The following is a 20,778-nucleotide window of genomic DNA, read 5'->3' on the forward strand; positions in this document are numbered from 1 at the left end:
TATTTTTTTTGCCTTTCTGCCTTTATTCAAATAGAACAAGAAAGACTTTGTTTTTTTATATTTTTATCCATTCATCCATTATAAAAATACAACAAAAAATACTCTGGCCAATTTTTTTATTTATGAAACCCGGGCAGTTATTTTGTCCCTTGGAAACCCGACTTTATTTCTACAAACCCCCCCAAAAATCAAATTTAATTTTAATTTTAGAAATTAAAAGAATACTTACCAAAGAATCAGTGCATTTAAGTCAAAATGAAATTGCAATTTAAAAATTATAATAATCCATTTTTAAAAGGTTTTTAAAAAAGTTTTTGTTGAATTGCAATTTAAAAAAGTAATTCATTCAAAATTAAAATTTTTTAAAAAAGTTTATAAACAAATTTTGAAATTTAATAAAAAAATAAATTAAATTTTAAAAAATACATAATATTTTTTTTTAAAAACATGTAATTGACCCTTGCTTTATTTGTTCAAGTGTAAAGAAGCATATCCATGTGTAGAGCATTCACTTTATGCATGTATGATTTTTTTTTCTTCCCGTTCCAGGACTACTTCACTGATTTGATTACCAACACAGCATCAACTACTCAATGTCCAAGCCCCAGTACCCGATCGGCCCGGGGATGATGGTGATCAGTCATGCAGCACCCCACGCCGGAGGATTCAGCTCCCAGTACTCCGAGCCTTCCCAAACGCTTCCCGCACATGTGAGTGACTCCCAGAACATTCAGTTACACTCTGCTAGACGACAAACGAAACTCCACTGAACCCAGTCTATCCTGTCCGAGAGCCAAGCCTGCTGAATAGACTCTGGCGTCAATTGTTGAGTCTAGATATTTTTATTGTTCGGGATGTATTTATAATAGGGTATTCCAAGGGGGCACATTTTTTAGTAGAACAGTAGCATTCCAAGCAGATAATTTTCCTATGAATTTTAACCCATTATAATTTGGCTTGCAGGTAAATATAAGCTTGTAGCTTTAGGAATTTTTGTGGCCCCCCTATATTTGGGTTGCCTTAAATTAGACTTTAAGGAGAAGGACGAAAAGCACCACACCACCTACCACCATGAAAATAAAGATTTTTTCGCCAAGTAAAGTTCGAAGCCAAGTAAGTGATGGGGGGAATTTTTATGGTTCTCATCCGGGGCCAAAACCCTTTTGGGTTCATGCCATCATCAGTTTTTTTGGCTAGGGTTCCATCCAAAAACGCGCGGCAACGGGCCACCCATCTCCAAGAAAAATAGGATGTCGACCCTTACCGACATCGACTTTTGTCCCCCGGGGCCCAAAACCCTTTTTTTTCGCCTGCTTCCACAAACATTCTGGCTCTTCTCATACAATCGCTTTCGCCAGGGTTTTGGGGGAAGCATTTCTTAGAAAACCCTTTTTCGAAAAATCTTTTTTGATGGGCCCGAAGGTCACACTGGATCCCCAAGGTTTCCCTTTGGGTGGCAAGTCGCTTGGGCGAAAGGTTTCCTGGCAAGGGCAAATGAAGATGGAAAAAGATGGGAAGGTTGCACTTGGATGATGCAGCAGGGTTTTTAGACACTTCTTTGGGGTTTTTTATCATCAGCGTAAAATAAAAAAAGCACCATCCAAAAAAATAAAAAAGGTGCTCAACCAAAAATAAGAGGTGAATACAGAAAAGGGGAAAAAAAATAAAAAAAAAAAACTCTCTCTCTCTCTTAATTTTTATTTATTTCTTTTTTTTTTTATTTACTTTTGCTTCTTATAGTTTTACGTTTATTTTGTGTTTTGTTTTTACATATATATTTTACCAAAGTTTATTTTAAAATAAATATGTTTTTTTAATTCAGGTTTATTTTCTTTTTTTTTACTTTTTTTTTATATATTTTACTTATGTCCTTTTTTTAATTTCTTTTAAATTGGGCATTTTATTTATTTTTACAAGTTTAATTTGTGTATTTGTTTTACATATATATTATATTATATATATATATATATAATATTATATATTAATATTATATATATATATAAAAATTAAAAGTTAGATATATAAATATTTTTTTTAAAAAAAAGCATTTTGTTGACTTGATTAAAATAATTAAAATATCTAAATTAAAAATGTAATTTTTTATATTTTATTATTTTGTTTTATACTTTGTCTGTGTTAGTTTTTTATGTATTTATTGAAAGAAGTAAAAAATAATAGTACTTTATTTTATTTTAATTTTAATAGACTACACTTTGTCTGTCTTTATAATTAATTTGCATAATAGGAAATCATACTAGGTGGCCCCCCTAGAGCATTATTAAAACAAAAAAAACCCCGATGATTTTTTTTTCCATCTGGGAAAAAAAGAATTGCGTAAACCTGTGGCTCTTTTAAGGGGTAATATACCAAAAAATCTCAAATTAAAATCTGCATTTCCATGCATTTTGGGGGCAAAGAGTGGTTTTTTTTTTTTTTATTTTTTACAAAAAGAAAAAAGTATTTTAGGGGGAATTTTTGAAACCGTGATGTTTTTTGGCTTTGAAAAAACCCAAAAATATTTTTTTCCCAAAAACAACGTTCTCCACCCGCCCTTTTTAAGGGCAATGGGTGTTCCATTGACCCCAAATTCCAAATTTGCTCTACCTATCGAAGAGAAGGGTTTTTTGTGGCATTTAGTGTGCCTCATGCTGGGGAAAAGAGTGAGGGGGCAAAGGCAGACTGGGAAAGAGGCAGAAGCTTCCACTCAGACAGAAAGGAGCTTTCCCGTGGCCATCATTCATTATGACACTAGGCCGGTCTGGTTTTGGGGAAACGGGAGGCCTGTCTTTCGCTGGAAAAAGGGGTGCCAACGGAAGTAAAAAGGTGGGCCCTCCGTAGCCACCCCAAAAAAATCCACGGGTCCGTTTCCCAGCTTTTTTTTCTCCTTTTAAATGCAAATGGGTTTAGTCCTTGTTGTGGACTTATTACAACTTATTTGGGCCCGAAGGAGGGGAAGCTATTAGTTTTTTATGCAGTGCCAACCCTCCAACACGATTAAACGCTGCCAAGAAACCTGAGACTCTCAGCATGGTGTGAGGGAGCAGTGATGGAGAGGAGCCCAAGAAAAAATACACCTAGCGAGGAGAATTCTATGTTTCGTAGAGGGGCGAGGGCGGACTGGCTGATTGATGCTTGTCAGTATGTTATACAACAAGCAACTCAACTAACCGCAAGTGCTTGTGAAATGGCAGACAGGATGCATGTTTTCCTTACAAGTAGCATGTTGTGCTTATTCAACGCAGAACTCCCAGGCTATAACTATGCCCAACAAATGGATAAGGCACTGGATCATGGACAGTACATCCGGCCAGATGAAGCGATTCACATGGAGGTCCCTAACTACCTGAACAGAAAGAGGCTTCAGACGCTGATGTCGGTAGGATGACTCTGTGGAAAAGGTCAGCAGTTGATTAAGACGTTCTTGCTCCAGATTCTGGATATTTAACAGACTTTTGTACATGAACGGAAGGAAAAGGGTGTGTTAATGTCCTGTGTAGTTACATACAGCTCTATAATCGCCTGGTGGAAATCCGGGGAGCGGGAGAATATATAATCAATTCTACACAAGTGGATCATGCGTACACATTGGCCAGTGTGGGCGGTCAAGGGGAAAGTCTACTGCCCTATGATTTTGACATCAGAGTGCCGTTTTTTGTTAGAGTTCCCTAATGTGGGCACCAGGGCCAACGGTAAAAGTCACAATGTACTTGAAATGCCACATTTTGCCACATTATTATTTCTTGTCCACACTTTATTTTAAAATTTGTATATAACAATTGAATATGATTAATTATTAAAAAAATTAATATAAGAAAACAAAATTAATTAAATACTATATACAAACTATGTATTAAATTTATTTATTAAATTAATATATTTCAATTAATTAAAATATATATAATCATAGTGTTTTAAATTACGATATTTGAAAATTATATTGTTTATTTATTTAAGGCAAAATTATTACATAACTAATACATGAAAGAAAGTAGAAAATTAAGAGAGTAATTAATATAAATATATAAAATGAGTTATTTAAAGATTCAGAATGTAATACATTTCTAAATAATAGATTTGGAAATTAGCATTTTTATGTATTAGCATTTTATTATAGTATAATGCACAATTTTGTAATTGTAACATATTAAAATATAGAATTTATATATGGTTTTAGATATATGATATAATTTATGTTATATATTTACTTTTGTAATGAAAGCCTCTATGTAATAATTAAACTTGTATTAAATTGTACACATTTAAAATTATAATATACTAAAGGAGATATTTATATGTAAATTCTGTTATATATAATCCTTGCACACTTTTGAAAATGGTATGTGATATATATATTAAAAATTGATTATTTATATATTCAAATATTAACATGTACTCGTGGTTAGGACATATTATACGAACAGAAAAATATATTAAATTCTACACATTTACAAATGATGATCTCATTTATATGTAAATTTTCTTTTGAATAATTTATTTATAAACAAATTAGTAATGGACTATATCTTTTGATATCTGTATTAATTTCGATATTAAAGAATCCTATACATTTTACGTTGTGTTTACACCAATATTAGCATTATTTTCACGCAGTATTACACATTTCATACACACAATTGTAATTTACAATACCGTTTATTAAAATATTAAAACTGTTTGATAAGTTAAATTCATATACGCATTGGAAGATATGATAGTAGTTTTTATCAATATATCACATTAACAGAACAGGACATGAACGACTATAACATAAAACCTATACAATCTTTTGTAATTACCCCACGAGGACAGGGAACCCCATCTGGTGCTCAACCTTGTATTCTCGGCACCCACAAGCTGGCCCTAGCAGGTCTGGACACTCCACCTGATATGGGATGGCAAAAGCTGTCCTGAAGCTTCTGGAGCAGGAAAGAGTGGGAATATGCGTGAGGCTAAATCACCTCATGAAACAACATTCCCCAATGTAATAAATGGTTGTGGAGTATCTGTTTATTGCTTTTAATTCAATTAAGTTGAGTTTAACGGTTTGTGAACATTTGGATTTCATTTATAAGGGGTCTGGCAGGGGTAAAGGATGCTGGAAGTGATTCTGGGGTCTGCTGCCACTCAGATGGCAGGAGATGTTGCAGCAGATTTAATTATAAGGTGTCATAATTCAGGCCAAGCTAAACATCTGCTTATGGTATGCAAATGACACAAAGACTGAGAGAGAAATAAAATATTTGTGTTTTCGCATTGCAGATTCAACCACAAACACGGAAACCCAAAGGTCTGGAGGGAAACCCCCCCCCCACATTCCTCGTGGAGGGCGGGGGTAAGGCAAACATTAGTCCCATCCTCGTCTCAAATCATACTGCAGGGAATGTGCAAATAAATTTAAATGAACTCCCGCATGCATTCAAAACCATGTCCAGGACTGCCACTGTAAAAATCGCCAACAGAATAGATCCGTAAGTGTTATGATTTCTAGGATTCCATTGCACCAAACATCCTTCTTCCTTGACTTGTCTCGGTTCAAGTTCACCTAAAAAAATGTGGGAAAATATCACCAAAGAATATTCTTGTTTATCCAAATTACCAATCCACTAACAGCGACACAGTAAGTCAGACATTCTTCGATCAAATATGTTCTTCAGGAGCTTCAGCTATTCAACGATGACAGCTTTAGACTCTCATTATCGGATATGTTTCAGTAACCTAGGACACTCACGACAGAAAAGCTCCTTCCCCAGGGGAAATACATGATATTACCTGTGGTATCAGACTCAAATTTGATACGTGTGCATAGCGTTTCCCTTGATTTCTGTGACTGATGTGAGGATTGTGGGTATGGTATTGAGGTTGCCCTATTTAACTTGCGCTGATTTCTATATATTGTATCTGTGGCCATGGGCACAACCACGGTCTAACATTCCTCATGTCAGTCGCAGGGAGCTGTCGGTCTGCGTAATGGCATATTGCTGCTCCCACAGTCAGCCTGTGCTTTATTTCTGCTTAAGGCTAAGTGAAAGAAGGTTTTTCAGGAATGGCGCAATCATAAAGCACATCGCTGATCAGTGCCGGCTGTTGCTTCCGTGACTCAGTAACTTGTTGTTGTATAAAGCCAGACCTCAGCTGTGGTGAAACAATTCAGATTCTAATACCAAAAATACAAAAATTCAACCAATTAAACACCTGTTAACGCATGGTTACGACAGCTCCCATTTTGTGAGAAGTCAGATTAGCAACTACTTCATTAATCAGCTGTGGTGAAATCATGCAGAACAGGCGTTCCAGCTTTTTACATCAAAAAAAATTAAAGGCGGAGGTTAATTTGGCTGGAATGATCTGTAATGGCGTTCCAGCTTTTTATATTTAAAAAAATGAAAAGTTTTAAATGTGTTAGATGATGGTGAAGTTAATTTTTAAATGTAAAAATAGGCAAAATGAGCATGAATGATTAAATATGTATTATTGAATTACATAAAATACTTTAATTCATTCTTTTTGATAGACTGTGTTCATATCTTGGCTAGGCAACAGGAATCACTAGATTTTTGGATTCTCTCAGTCGACAGAATCCTAATTCTACTTTTTATGATTTGTTTTTATGGATTGGCTGGGTTTAAAGGAATAATTCTTGTGACAATCTGTGGAAATGTACTCACCCTCAGGCTATCCAAGATGTAGATTATGCTGTAGAAATTTAGCATTACATCACTTGTTAATCAGTGGATCTACTGTAGTGTGAAATGGGGTGCCGTGAATTAGAATGAGAGTCCAAACAGCTGATAAAAAAATAAACAGAAAATAATCAGTAATCAACAAGCTGCATGTTTGTAACAAATACCATAATTAGGTCGTTTTTAACTTAAATTGTTGCTTCTGGATAAAATTGGAATAAATTTTCCCTATAATATTACTTTCTCTCTTAAAGGGTCATTTTACCTGAATCAGCAGATGAATATGTAAAGATCAAGCACTCTTTACAAAGCAAAAACAGTTAAAAAAAAAAAAAAAATGTGTGTGGATTTTGATGTGAAAGAACAAGATATGTAATTTTTTTTACTTGAGGAAGCGTTATAATGGATTATAGATTGGTGTTTTGGCCAGAAGCAACAGTTAAAACGCCTTAATGATGGATTTGTTTATTGAAAAATAAATAAAAAAAAAAAAAAAAAAAAAAAAATATATATTTAATTATATTATACTAATAATATATATATATATATATATATATATATTATATATATATTAGATATATATCTATATATATATATATATATATATATTATCTATATATTTATATATATATATATAGATAGATAGATAGATAGATAGATAGATAGGGATAGGATAGATATATATAGATTGGAGTAAAAATGTGGATTACTTGTAAATTGATCAAACAATTTAATGATCACCCATTCACTGTAGAGGATCCATTGGTGAGCAAGTGATGTAATGCTAGAGCATTGTGATGTAATGTAAATTTTTCGAAAAATCCATTCTGATGAGGAAACAAATCACATCTTGGATGGCCTGAGGTTGAGTATATTTGGCACATTTCATTTTTGAGTGAACTATTCCTTTTACAAACATCAAAAAATGTCTTAAATGCAATCTAATAGAACTGTCTACAACTAAATAACTACAGACAAAAATCACAAGAATACATGAACATCATTCACAATCTTGGTCGCATTGTTTTTGTGTGCTGTGAAAGCTATAATGCTCTCCACGCATTAGTTATGAGATGCTGACCTGGGTGGGACGGCTATGTTTCCCAGACTTCCGAAACTTTAGTGAAGCTGCCAACTTTAAAACGTGGCCTAGCAACTCACCAAAGCACATTTCTCATTCCAGCAAAATCCTGCGCAAGAAAGATGAGTCAGGAGGCAACTTGAACACACAACAATCTAACAGTTTACCCAAATACAAGAAGGTGAAAGACATATTATCAAGAAGCCATACTATCAAACACCACACGAACAAACACTAAAACAAAAAACTCAAACACACACACATGCATTACTCCTTTTTTTTGTCACCTACTGTCTATATTTATTATGAATTTGCACACATATGCACAATATTTGCTCTGAAACATTCAAAAAGTCTCAACCTGGGCCTTGTTTACCTTACTATGTGCTTGAACCAGGGTGTTTATGCACAAAAAATGCTCTTTGTCCCAACCTTAAATGATGACTGAATACATTCATTTGCACCTTCAACACGGAACCGGAGATTGGAGTGTGCGGCTCACAGTCGGAGTCTTATGAATGGTGAAAATAAAACTAAAACCAAAACAAACAAAAAAATAAGTATAATTGGAGATTGGTCACAGTTTTCTTTCATCAGCACAGTGTGTGCCTGCTCCACCAGACCCTCTGTGGCGTGGCAATGAATCAGAGAGAGCTGAACATTACAAATTGGTACAATTTCAGGTAGCGTTAATGCAGACAGTATTTCAAGGACTGCAATAATGCAAACCAGATTCTTTTTATGGTTAAGTTAAGTGTTTGTGTGCAACACTTTGTCTGGAAATTTGATTGAATGCAGAAAAGTTGTCGGAATAACACATGCGCTTCAGTCTTCTTTAGCCCAGTCACCTGCCAGAACAAAGCTGAAGAAGTAGTTTCAGAGAAAGATCCTAAAATATTTTTAGGAATAGACCTGAATTCTTTGTTAAAGTTGATGCCATTTGCTTTCTTAACAAAAGTCCCTTGTCCTATAGTTTAAATGCATCATTAAAGGGATAGTTCACCCTAAAATGAAAATTGTGTCAGTAATTATTCACCCTCATGTCGTTCCAAACCCGTAAGACCTTCATTCATATTCGAAACACAAATTAAGATATTTTTGAAGAAATCTGAAAGCTTTCTGACACTGCATTAATAACAATGCAACTGACACGTTCAAGGCCCAGAAAGGATGTTAGGACATTGTTAAAATAGTCCATGTGACATCAGTGGTTCAAACTTAATATTATGAAGCTACAAGAATATTTTTTGTGTGCAAAGAAAAAAATAACACAACAATTTCTTTTCTTCCATTTTTTTTTCTTTTTTGTGCACAAAAAGTATTTTAAATGTGATAGTTCACCTGCAATACTTTTTCCAAATGCATGATGGATTTTTTTATAGCAGAGGTCAAAAACTTGTGAATAGAATAATTTAATATAATATATATATATATATATTTATACATACACGTACGTATATATGGTTCGTACGTATGTGTATGTATAAATATATATATTTTTATTAAATAAGTTTCTGAATCGTATGTGAATTATGTGACACTTACTGGAATAATGGCTGCTGAAAATTCAGTTTTTCCATAAAAGGAATAAATTACATTTGTAAATATATTTCAATTTGAAAGCAAACAGCTATTTTAAATTGTAATACTATTTTACTATATTTGCAGCTTTGGTGAGCATCAGAGACTTCTTTTAAAGATGTTAAATAATCTTACTGACCCATGACTGGATGTTTTCAGTAAGTACGGTAGCATTTGCTACTGACATCGTTTTCCTGTGAAATGAACTCTTTTGGAAAACTGTCATGGTTTAATTGTTGAGCACAGACAAAACTTGTAGTTATGGTCTACTACTTCCAGCTCAAGTTTTAGCTTGAATAGAGTATCAGTATCTGTTTTTCTAATATACTCTTTCTTTTACTTTGACTAGTAGGAATGTGTTGAAAAAGCCTCTCAAAAACTGCATTAACACAGTCCTACTGCCTGCAGTGAGGTCAATGAGGGCAGTGTGTTTGATTGAGTCTGTGTGAAAGTTTATGCCTGTTTCTTCCTGAGTCTGATTCAAGTAGTGAGGCTTCACATAGTTGGCTGTGGTACTGTTTGCTTATGTCTGTTTGACTTCTGGATATTTGGAGCCAGTCTCTCTCTCTCTGTGTGTGTAGGGGGTGGTGGGGGGGTGCAAGAAATGCTCAACATGTTTTAGTGCATTTGGCTATACTCTCTGGAGGAACTAAATGAGTGAAAGTGCTCAAGCAAGCTTTGGCGAACTCCTTTTTGGTATACCGCCCTTCAAACAAACATCCTCGCTGCGAACAGATACAGCATCACCCGCAGATACATAAACTCAATGCCGGGACTCCAGAGCTTCACAGGAAATCGGAACAGGGTTGTGGCCATTGTTTGGATATGGTTTCCCATAGTTGTGAGCGTCTGAGCTGTGGTCAGTTTGCAAAGCAAACAGCTCTGCATAATTAGGAGATTATGTCTAAATTGTTTTTTTATGGGAAAGAATTGCGAGGTGGCTCTTGTGCCGTGTGATTGTGAATTAATGGGATTACTCTACAGATGCAGATGTTTGACCGCTGAACTCGCCGTTCACAGACAAGATTAATTTCATTCAGAAAAACAGCTGTGGTTATGCAAATGAGGTGGCTCTTGCACAATAAGTGGTTAGGCAGACAAAAATGTCTGCCCACAAGCTGAATTCCTTCCCTCTCTGTTACAGAAATGGCACTGTGTGGAGGAGGTCAGCGGGAAGTGGCGTTTGCAGAAGTGTAAGGGCTCTCTGAAGGAAGGATCCAAGAAGAGGGCGAGGAGTCTGCGCTCTAGAAGCTACGACAACCGCGAGAAAGACTGCCACTGTGGAGAACGGCCTTACAAAGCGGCCAAGGCAGCGCGGCGGGCACAGAGACAGTTTGCTCAGAGCAGTAATCCACGTAAGTATATGCACTCTGTTCAGGACTGTATAGACAGGGACTGAAAGTCACTCACTTGTCGCCACCTACTGGTTTAATGATGCAGCCTAGGAACGGTCAATTAGCAAATCAATAGAGTGAAGAGATTCAAACATTTTGAGTCACTGGGAAGAATCAAACTCTTCACTTCTAAAGCACTGAACATCGAAATGTTGTCTTCCCAAGCTACAAACTTCTCATTATTTAGTTAAACTAGCTACCCTAAAACTACATCAAGAGCTATTTACCAAGGGTTATTTGGGCTTTTTTTGTTAATTTGGGGTTAAATGTTTTAAATGCTTTGATTTAAATTTGAATTAATTTAACAATTTAAAATAACTTTTCATTTTAAATATAATTTAAAATGTAATTTATTTCTGTAATTTAAGCAGCTATTACCAGTCTTCAGTGTCTCATGATCCTTCAGAAATCATTATACTTTGCTGAATTTGTGCTAAAGAAACATTTCAGTGTTGAAAGCAGTTGTGCTGCTTAATAAATATTTATTAATTTTGTAGAAACTGTATTGTTGCTGCATGTTAATATTGCATTATTAATATTAATATTGCATTATTACATCATGCATTATTTAAATAGTTTCATTATTTTTTCCTTAACATCTCAGTTAAGCTGAAAGAATTTAACTTTATGCTAAATGAATGCAATTAAAAAAAAACTAGACATGCACAATTATTAATAAAGCGAAGTCAAAAGCCTGGTGTTGGCCAGCATCAGTTAACTAAATGTTTTAATAAAAATAAATGTGTGGGGTTAATCAAATTATTACATTTTTTATATGCTCTATTTATTACACAAACTGCCCAAATGAACAGATTCATTAAAATGAATCATACTTTAGGGGGTAAAGCTGTACATGCAGTACCATGTGATGATGATAAAAGTATAATTTATCACATTTTACTGTTCTACATTATAAAACTATTGTAATGAAACTAGCTGTTATAAGGCTGAAAATCTCAATTACTTTTAATTAATTGTTCTTCACACTTCCATAATTGTGAGAGAACTCTGAGTCATATTTTTTGGTGCCATCTATTGGTGATGAGCTGAAGTGACATATTTTTTAAATATATTAGAGGAAATTTAATGAGGTCTAGCCATATGTATATAAATATTTAACTGTGACTTATAAATATTTAAGTATGTGTAGCTGACGCTGATGTCTTCCCTCAGGCTTCAGACCCCGCTTTGTTCACACACGGCCGGCCAGATCCCTGTCAGTGGAGTTTGAGGGTGAAATCTATGATGTGGACCTGCAGGCTGATGACAAAACCCCCATTGAGCCTCGACAAATCAGCAAACAGCACCATGAGCCCGAGGCAGGTTTTGATTCAGACTTCGGGTTGGAGTCCGATGACGGATCGGAGGAGATGCAGTCGGATGATACTAATGCTGTGGGATACCCCAATTCTCTTAAAGTCACACATAAGTAAGCCTTTGGTCACCTCTAAAAATAAACTGAGCTCAATATTATAGTAGTTTAGACTAAAGTGTGTTTTGTTCATTTGTTGTTCATTTTACTTTGGAATTATAGGTGTTTCATATTAATGAATGACACTGTGCGCTGTGAAAGAGAGATTTACCAGTCCTCCAGAGCGTGGAAAGACCACAAGAACTTCGTGGACCAAGAGGTGAGGCCCACTGCGCTGTATTATCTTTAATATTATAACTGTTTATACCACATGATGCTCATTTTATACACTTGTCCCACAGATTGAACTTCTCCAGGATAAAATGAAGAAACTGCGTGAGGTTAGAGGCCATTTAAAGAGGAGGAGACCGGATGAGTGTGACTGTGGAAAGAAGAGGTCAGTTGATATTTATCTTTGTTAGCCAATTCCTTGTTGAGTCATGTAAACTGGATCAGTTTGAGGCAAATCTGAGCGGACTATGGAAACATGATTGGTCATCGTTCCACTGCTCATCTCTCTTGTTTTATTTTACTCCTCTATATACACTACTATTCAAAAGTTTGGGGTCAGTAAGATATTTTAAAAAACTTTTATTAAGCATCGGTGCAATAAATTGATCAACAGTACTGATCTGGTATCATAATCAAAATAATAATAATAATAATAATGCATCACAGTTTCCCCAAAAATATTAAGCAACACAACTGTTTTCAACAATGATAATACGAAATGTTTATTAAGCACAAAATCAGCATATTAGAATGATTTCTGAATGACACTGAAGGCTGAAATAATGGCTGCAGAAAATTCATCTTTGTCATCACAGGAACGTTACATTTTAAAATATATTCAAATGAAAAAAAGTTACTTTAAATAGTATTTTGGTATTTAAATAAATATAGCTTTGATGAGCATAAAAGAACTACTTTAATTCTTAGAATTTTTTTTTTTTTTTTAGCTTACCAACCAATTAAAACTTTTGAATGGTAGTGTAACAATAGGTTAGATATTGTTCTGAATTTCTCAATCCTGATTAAATAAGTCATTTTAAATCTAAACAGCAGTATTTTGCAAATCAAACTGAGTTTGTTCAAGACCTTTTTTAGAAATTCCAGCTGGACTCATTGAATTTAGTGCTGTTCTCTCCTTATTACAACCAGCTACTTTAGCAAAAAGAGACAGCAGAAAAACAAACCCCAAAGATTGAAGAATAGGAATGACCATCTCCATCCCTTTAAGTGAGTGCTTCTCGTGTGTGTACATGTGTCCGTGCCTCGTCAGTTTGTCTGTCGTCTGTAGTGACTTGTTGAGATAAAGTGTGTTGGATTTATGTCCCAATCCATGTAGAGTGTCTCTAACACACTTTGTTGACTGTGTGGTACGATTCACATTGATAATGCTGCCAAAGAATTTTGTATGTGAAATAATGAATGGACTTGTGAATTGTTTAATAAGGTTGAAATGTTGAAGTGTCACTAAACCCAGCAGTTCTTATTTCATCCTGTTAAATGTGAATTGTCGCATGCATGCATATGTAGGCTACATGTTGTCGATTAGTTAATCGATACATTTTCAGTCCATGGGTCACGGTTCTGATGGATGTGGTCATTAAATTAAGAGCATTATGTAAGAAACTCATTTTGAAGAGTAAACACGTCATTACAACCACAAAGTCACTTTGTGAGATTATGAAACACCCTGGTCTGAAAATAGGACAAGAACCTTGTGGTTTTTTTACGGAGGTGGTGTGTACCCAATCCTTCCACTTTCTCATGACCTCTGACCCCATCTGTGTGCAAAGCTGGCTGGTTTGCCTCCCTCCATCACTGTGTAATTCACCTGGGATGGAGTTCCCTTTCGCTCTAGCTCTAATGTCTCATTTGTTTATGCCACCAGAGAGGCCATGCAGGAAGTGGATAGCAAGACTCAACTCTACAATGAAATCCGCCGCAGGAAGAAAGAGAGAAAGGAGAGGAAGAGGCAAAAGAAGGGTGATGACTGCAGTCATCCTGGCCTCACCTGCTTCACACATAATAATGACCACTGGCAGACTGCCCCCTTCTGGAACTGTAAGGAATTGTTCATTGATATTGCTAGTTGCATTGATTTTTTTGTTGACAATGTTAAATATGTTGACAAATTTCTCTCTTTCCATAGTGGGTGGCTTCTGTGCCTGCACAAGCTCTAACAACAACACATACTGGTGTCTGAGAACTATAAATGAAACTCACAACACACTCTTCTGTGAATTTGCCACTGGTTTCCTGGAGTACTTTGATCTAAACAGTGACCCATACCAGGTGAGAATGTGTTCTCAGTTGTATTTTAATTGTCTGAGATGTGGCATAGCAGTAGTGTTGTAATGCATCCCTTTGGGGATATGGGGTCAATTCTGATCCCTCTTCCTCACTTCTTTCTTGTTTCTCTAAAGTATACTTTTAAATAAAAGCCTTAGAAGCCCATAATTAAAAAAAAAAAAAAAATACTGTAAGATAATGGTATGCTCTTACAGGAAGAGTCATTATCCATAATTACAGCACTTACAATAGCTGACTCAATAAGTGCATATTATGTTTTGCAGTTAACCAACGCAGTTTATACAGTGGAGAGGGACGTTTTGAGCCAACTGCATTTACAGCTGATGGAAATGAGAAGCTGTCAGGGCCACAAGCAGTGCAACCCGAGGCCAAAAGGCTTAGATGCAGGTAACACTCCTGTCCTGTCTCTGCAGCACACATTCTGTGTGAAATGAGGGATGAAACATGCTAGAACTCCTTTATTTTTGCTTCTGAGATGTTTTCAACATCCAGATCTGAAAGATTCAGTTGCATCTCTGCTGAAAAACCAGATTTAACCAGCCTAACTGGTTTACTAGTTTAGCTAAGCTGGTGTTTAGCTGGTCTCCAACTGGTCTCCCAGCCTGACCATCTGAAGTGCCTAAAACCCTTATAAAACCAACCAAAAGACCAGTTTAGGCTGGTTTTCAATTTTTTTCAGCAGGTATGTACTGTAAGTGCTCACATGAAAAAAATGGCATGGTTTGATAGAGGGTGATACACACTGGCTTATTTATTTTAGCCAATACTTCATTGTCCAAGTTGAGAGGAAAATAGTCAATATTTAACAAAACTTGGTCTGGCATGGATTACTTTGAAACGGCCTGATGCATGAATGGGATGAACCACATATGGGATGCCATGTGGCACAATATCTAATGGTGGATGATGGATTGGTCACTGAGTTTGGTTTCTCTCTAAACTGTCTGCTCATATCATTTTTTCCATTTATGTTTTCCATTTTATTCCCTCACCAGGGGAATGTAATATTCCAGCAGCCTAGCAATCACATCATCTCAAACTTGTTGCATTTTTTTTTCTTCATTCTTAGTGAATGCCAGACTAGATGAATGGCTCCTGTGAAAGAGATGCTTTCTTTTATGTTTGTGGCTGTTGTATGTGCTTTGTGTGATTTTGAAAATCTAAAATTATAAACTTATATACTGACACACATTCATCTCTGAGTGTTTTTTAAATATTCTTTAGCAGTGGAATTGTGGTTTAAAAACCACTTTCTAGCAGGATTATTTTCTGTTCATTACTGGGAAGGAAGAGGTTTCTGTAACATTGGGTATTTGGCAATTTAAAACCTGTTGTGGCCAGGACCATTGAGATTTTCACTGTTCTGAAAACCGTTAATAATTTTCTTTGAGGGGAGACTGACTCATCATAATGACATCATAAAAACCAGTTATATAAAGGCTTTTGTATTATTGAATATTGATTTATACAAGTTGTCATAGCTTTTCAACAACTAAATCAATTATGAGGTCAGCGCCTGTGTTTCGGAGGCAAAAACAATGGTTTTGGTTTGTAATAAAATCATCTTAAAGTGATAGTTTTCCCAAAAATAAATTCAGCATGTACTTATGCTTATGTCATTCCAGATCTGTATGACTTACTTTTTTGCTTTAAAACAAAACTCTTTTCCATACAAAGTAAATGTCAAAAGCACCAAGTTGTCTTATGAAGTCATACATTACACTATTGTGAAGATTATCATCAAACATTTATCTGATTTTTTTTTTTTTTTTTCTCATGCAAAGCTGATTTCAGATGACTTGAAATTAAGCATCTTATGGACCACTTGTAAGTTTTGTGTGTTTACAGCCTTTAGTTATGATTAACTTTCATTAAATGGAAAAGAGCAGCATGAACATGCTGTTAAACTACTTCTTTTGTCTTTAATGGAAGAAAGAAAGGGTCTGGAACAACATTTGGTGAAGTTTGATGATGTCTCTGGCACAAATAAAAAATGTTGGGGTGAACACACATCCATACATGACTAAATTATTGAGGAATTAAGACAGATAATAAAAATAGTATTTGCCACTTAGTAATGTACAAAATATTATTAAAACAGATGCATGTTAATACATATTAGTGTGCATGTTGGCATATTCTCATGTTATTTGTGACCTTAAGTCATGTAAAGCAATGTCATCATATAACATTCATTACATTCTTAACACTACACTTACCATCTTTTTCTTCAGGACCATCCGAGGATTTTCCTCTTCATCTTTCACATCCTCATTCCTTCATTGTGTCTTTAATCTAACAATACCTCTCCTCAGGAGTGGGGGGTTATGCATGGAAAACTGCAATGTGATTGTTTATTTTTTAATCACAATAGACATTTAACATTTTAAATGCTTTTATTTTCCTGATCAGGAAGTAAAGATGGAGGAAGCTATGATCAACACAGGTATCCACACTTTTTGAATCCCTCATTGGCTTTTGAAATAACTGCATGGGCAGCTTGTTTCCACTAATACGCCACGTTTCATTGAGCGAAGTGTGTGATTGCATGCTGGGTTGAGCTAACAATTTGAGTATATTTGAAAATCACATGAACATCAGTATTTAAAACTTCAGGTTTTAGAATTAAAAGATCATTCCTCTAATTTTAACTCCTAATGCATTGCTTGTTGTTTTTATGCACTTTATGTATTCATAAACTCAAATAATTTACATAAAATCCAAGGCTACTCATACACATCATTTAATGGAGACTTCTCAGTCCACAGAACATAAGTATTTAAGACATTTTCTTACATTTTTCTCGTTCACGCCTATCTTGACATCTGTTTTTTGGCTTACCTGCTTACCAGGCAACAGCAGCATCGAAAATGGTCAAAGTTGAGGAGGCCAAGCCTTTCATTCCTGTGAGTCTTTGAGACCATATGAACCCATTTCTGTTCTCATTCCACTCTCAAGTAGTTCTCCAAAATGCACAACACATCTCCATAGACCCCGAGTTGAGTGGCAGTTCTGGTTCAGTGCGGCCCGTGTCTCCTAGGTCATCAGTTGCTGCCTGACCCGCTCTGGGAATGCTCATTTCATTCTCTCGCCCTCCTTTAACACACTTTTGTTTTTGCAGTTTTTCATTTTCTACCTCTCGCCCACACTTTCAGCCTCATATTTAGTTTTTTTGGGTTGCTGATTTCTTGGTTCCAGGATTTTCCATCTTTTCAGTCTCTCGTTGGATGTTTCATTTTGGTTTGAACCTCATTACACTGATTTTCAGTCTGTCTGCGCACTCTTTATTTATGATATATTGGTTTTGGGTGTCTGTTTGGAGGACATCCGTTGCCATGATCTGTCTTCACACTGCTTTACTGCTTCAGAATAGAGCTTTTCTATTGGTCTAAGGCTTAAAAAAGCACTGCAGTGGTGTGTGGGGTACTAATTCAAGACCCCTCGGCACAAGTAGGCTGGGAATAACTGCATGTTTTAAACTCATTCCATAGCAAATGCTTTTCTGCATGGCAATAATCAACCCTTACTCATTTCTCTCACTTCCCCCTCTCCCGTTTCCCAGAACACAGCCAGCCTGGGACGTCCACAAAGGTTAAACTGCCCAATTTCACAGAGGACATCGACTGGCAAGGACTGGCAGATTTGTACAGCGTGAATGAGAGTCTGTACGAACACAGACACAACTACAGTCCCAACCTGGATGACTGGATGAACTTTTGGAAGGATGTAGATAGTATGTTTGCACTGCTGAGAAATTTAAAGACACTCAACCAAACCGATAAGCTTGACCCCCTGGCTGAGCTGGGCTCCGGGGTCCCGGAGGAGGCCAGCGGTGCTGGATTCCCAATCCAAGAGGAACGGCCCCCGGTTCCTGTCACCGAAGGTCCCTCGAGAGGTCTGACCCCCAAAACTCTTCAAAAGAGTCATTTAAAATCTCTTAATGAACTGCCAGAAGGCCGCCCAACTAAACCAAGTGTGCTTCCCAGGGGAGACACCTGGGTTCAACAGCTGGAAAACGAGTTGGACAATGACAGAATGACGTTTAGTGGCAACGGCGTCACTGAACTGGAGACCCGCCATGACTTTCTGTTGCGCAGCTCTAAAATTCTGGATCTCCACCTGCAGGAAGAGGAGGAGGACATTTTTCAGGCCCAGGGTTACCTTCCCCTCTCATCGCAGCCAGCCAGACCCCCAGAGCCTGCTGGGGAAACTCCTCCAGCCCGGAGTGACACCCTACAGAAGAAGTGGAATGGAAGTGTCAAACCTTTTACCCACAAGCCCAGGGATGTTCAGGACTCGGAGGGTAGTGCCTCGGGATCATCCCCTTTGAGAAAGGACTGCTGCCATGCACTGTGAAGCCAGCCAACTCAGAGACACAAACCCCATGGAGCATGGACTGCTCTCCTGTATAATCCAATTAAATATTTTATTTTTTACAGGTGCTTCCATTTATTAGAAATCAGTGTCATATATTTAGTAAAGAAAAAAAATATATAAACATAAAAATGTAGAGGTGAAGTATCCGATATCAATCTTAAATGTTGGGTTTGGTTTTAAAACTCAAGTGGGAAAACACCATCAAAGTAAGGTTTTAATATATTTTTAATTCAGAAACAGGTTAAAATGGTGAAGCTGTCACATTGCATATTTTACAAGGTGTCTAATTCATACAACCTCACTCATACAAACTCATACGATTTTTGCTAAATCATACATATTTTACTTTTTTTTTTTTTTTTACATAAATATTTACATATTTTACGAGTTGCACAATTCGTATGAATTTGTACAAATGACCTACACCTAACCCCACCTCTAAACCTACCCGTCACTGGGGCCTAGACAAATCGTACAAAATCATACGAGTGAGGTCATATGAATTCGTACGAATTAGCCACCTTGTAAAATACGTACGAATTGGTCGTGAAATAGTGTTGATTAAACACATTCAGATTTTTTCCCTAGATATTTGATGCACTTTTTTATGTTTGTCTTCTGCATTCTCTTTAGACGTAAACGACTCCATTATGACACCCAACACAAGTCATTATTTGTTGGATTCGCTTTCGTTAATGAGTATCGTTGGTGTTTTCTTCAGTGTTTACTTCAGCTTGTTAGGTTTGGTTCACTGTTTACTCTTTAAAACACTGCTTGAACATCTTTCATACACTTGGATTGTGGGTTCAATGGTTTGACTTGTTGGTGAAATGGTTCTCTCACAAATGTTGTATAGTTCAGCTGCATTCAGTCCATATAATGTAAAAAGGGCATTCACCGTAAGTGCTTTAATCATGGATGACTCTAACATTTTCACTAACCTACAAAAAGTAATTACTTTAAAGTAGCATGTTTTATTTTGTGAAGAATGTGAGATGGGCATTTATTCAGAGTTTCCTGACCATTTTCGTCCTGTCTTTTAGAATTATGATGTCTAAATTCATTTTTGAAGTAAAAATTGTTTGAATATGAGATGACCTGCCAAATTTGCAAATATTACATTACTTTTTAACCAGTGGTGTTGAAACAATTCTGGCTTCTGGAAAGCCAAGAAGCTGTTTTAAAATAAAAATCTGCCAAACATTTGTTTCACCTACCTTGTGCCTCTAACCTTTCAGTGATGGATTGGATTATACGATTTAATGAAATAATAAAAAAAAAGTGACACTGATGATACAACTGCAAATAAAAGTTGTAGAGCTTTTTATAATGTACTGCAAAGTAAAGATTTTTACAGTTAAAGTTCTCATCTGTTGTCTTTTGGGTGTAGAAGATGTGATTCTGCCTTCCAGGATATGAAAATAAGCTGATTGAGTAAAAGGTATATGATAAAAATGAACTTTATTTCTTTATTCTTTCATGTGTATCATACTTGTGGACATTTTGTGATTAGTTTTATCCTTCCTAGCCATAAAAATTGGTTTTCCGTATCTCTATATGCTCTTTATTTTAGGCCATGTCCTGGGCTGAGTGCTTTGAATAACAGTCAAGCCATTAGTAACGTTCTGCCAAGAAGTCCTGAGCAGTCTTGGCATGACTCTACCAATGCCATTCATTTTTCTTAATGTTTGCTCTATAAATGTATGCACTCCAGAAATGCAGCAGAAACCAGTTTTTATTTACTTTTATTGATTTAAGAAAGATTGGAACTGTGTTCAGGTACCAAAGTACCATTTTGCTGAAGGTGTAGGATGGCTTAGTTTTAATACATGATGCAATTAAATGTATTGACTACACAGAAAAATTATATAATAACATCTTAATGTTATACAAATAATAACATTATTTAAATAGACTACAGATGATTAAAAGAAA

At 35.9% G+C, this 20,778-nt stretch overlaps 1 protein-coding gene across 1 annotated transcript in view; it reads left to right on the forward strand.

Moving 5' to 3' along the window:
* Window positions 1-18,202, forward strand: part of LOC109050242 (extracellular sulfatase Sulf-1-like) — a 106,419-nt gene extending 88,217 nt beyond the window's left edge. Inside the window, exons 12-22 of the mRNA XM_042751552.1 lie at window positions 10,487-10,697; window positions 11,910-12,165; window positions 12,271-12,367; window positions 12,450-12,544; window positions 13,309-13,386; window positions 14,045-14,217; window positions 14,306-14,448; window positions 14,730-14,853; window positions 16,879-16,912; window positions 17,319-17,372; window positions 18,029-18,202. Of these exons, the coding sequence (XP_042607486.1) occupies window positions 10,487-10,697; window positions 11,910-12,165; window positions 12,271-12,367; window positions 12,450-12,544; window positions 13,309-13,386; window positions 14,045-14,217; window positions 14,306-14,448; window positions 14,730-14,853; window positions 16,879-16,912; window positions 17,319-17,372; window positions 18,029-18,062 (1,299 nt within the window). The 3' untranslated portion in view covers window positions 18,063-18,202. The remainder of the gene's footprint in view (window positions 1-10,486; window positions 10,698-11,909; window positions 12,166-12,270; window positions 12,368-12,449; window positions 12,545-13,308; window positions 13,387-14,044; window positions 14,218-14,305; window positions 14,449-14,729; window positions 14,854-16,878; window positions 16,913-17,318; window positions 17,373-18,028) is intronic.
* The last annotated feature ends 2,576 nt before the right edge of the window (window positions 18,203-20,778 follow it).

The sequence above is a fragment of the Cyprinus carpio genome, chromosome B24 (genome assembly GCF_018340385.1).
Source record: "Cyprinus carpio isolate SPL01 chromosome B24, ASM1834038v1, whole genome shotgun sequence".
Classification (NCBI taxonomy): Eukaryota; Metazoa; Chordata; class Actinopteri; order Cypriniformes; family Cyprinidae; genus Cyprinus; species Cyprinus carpio.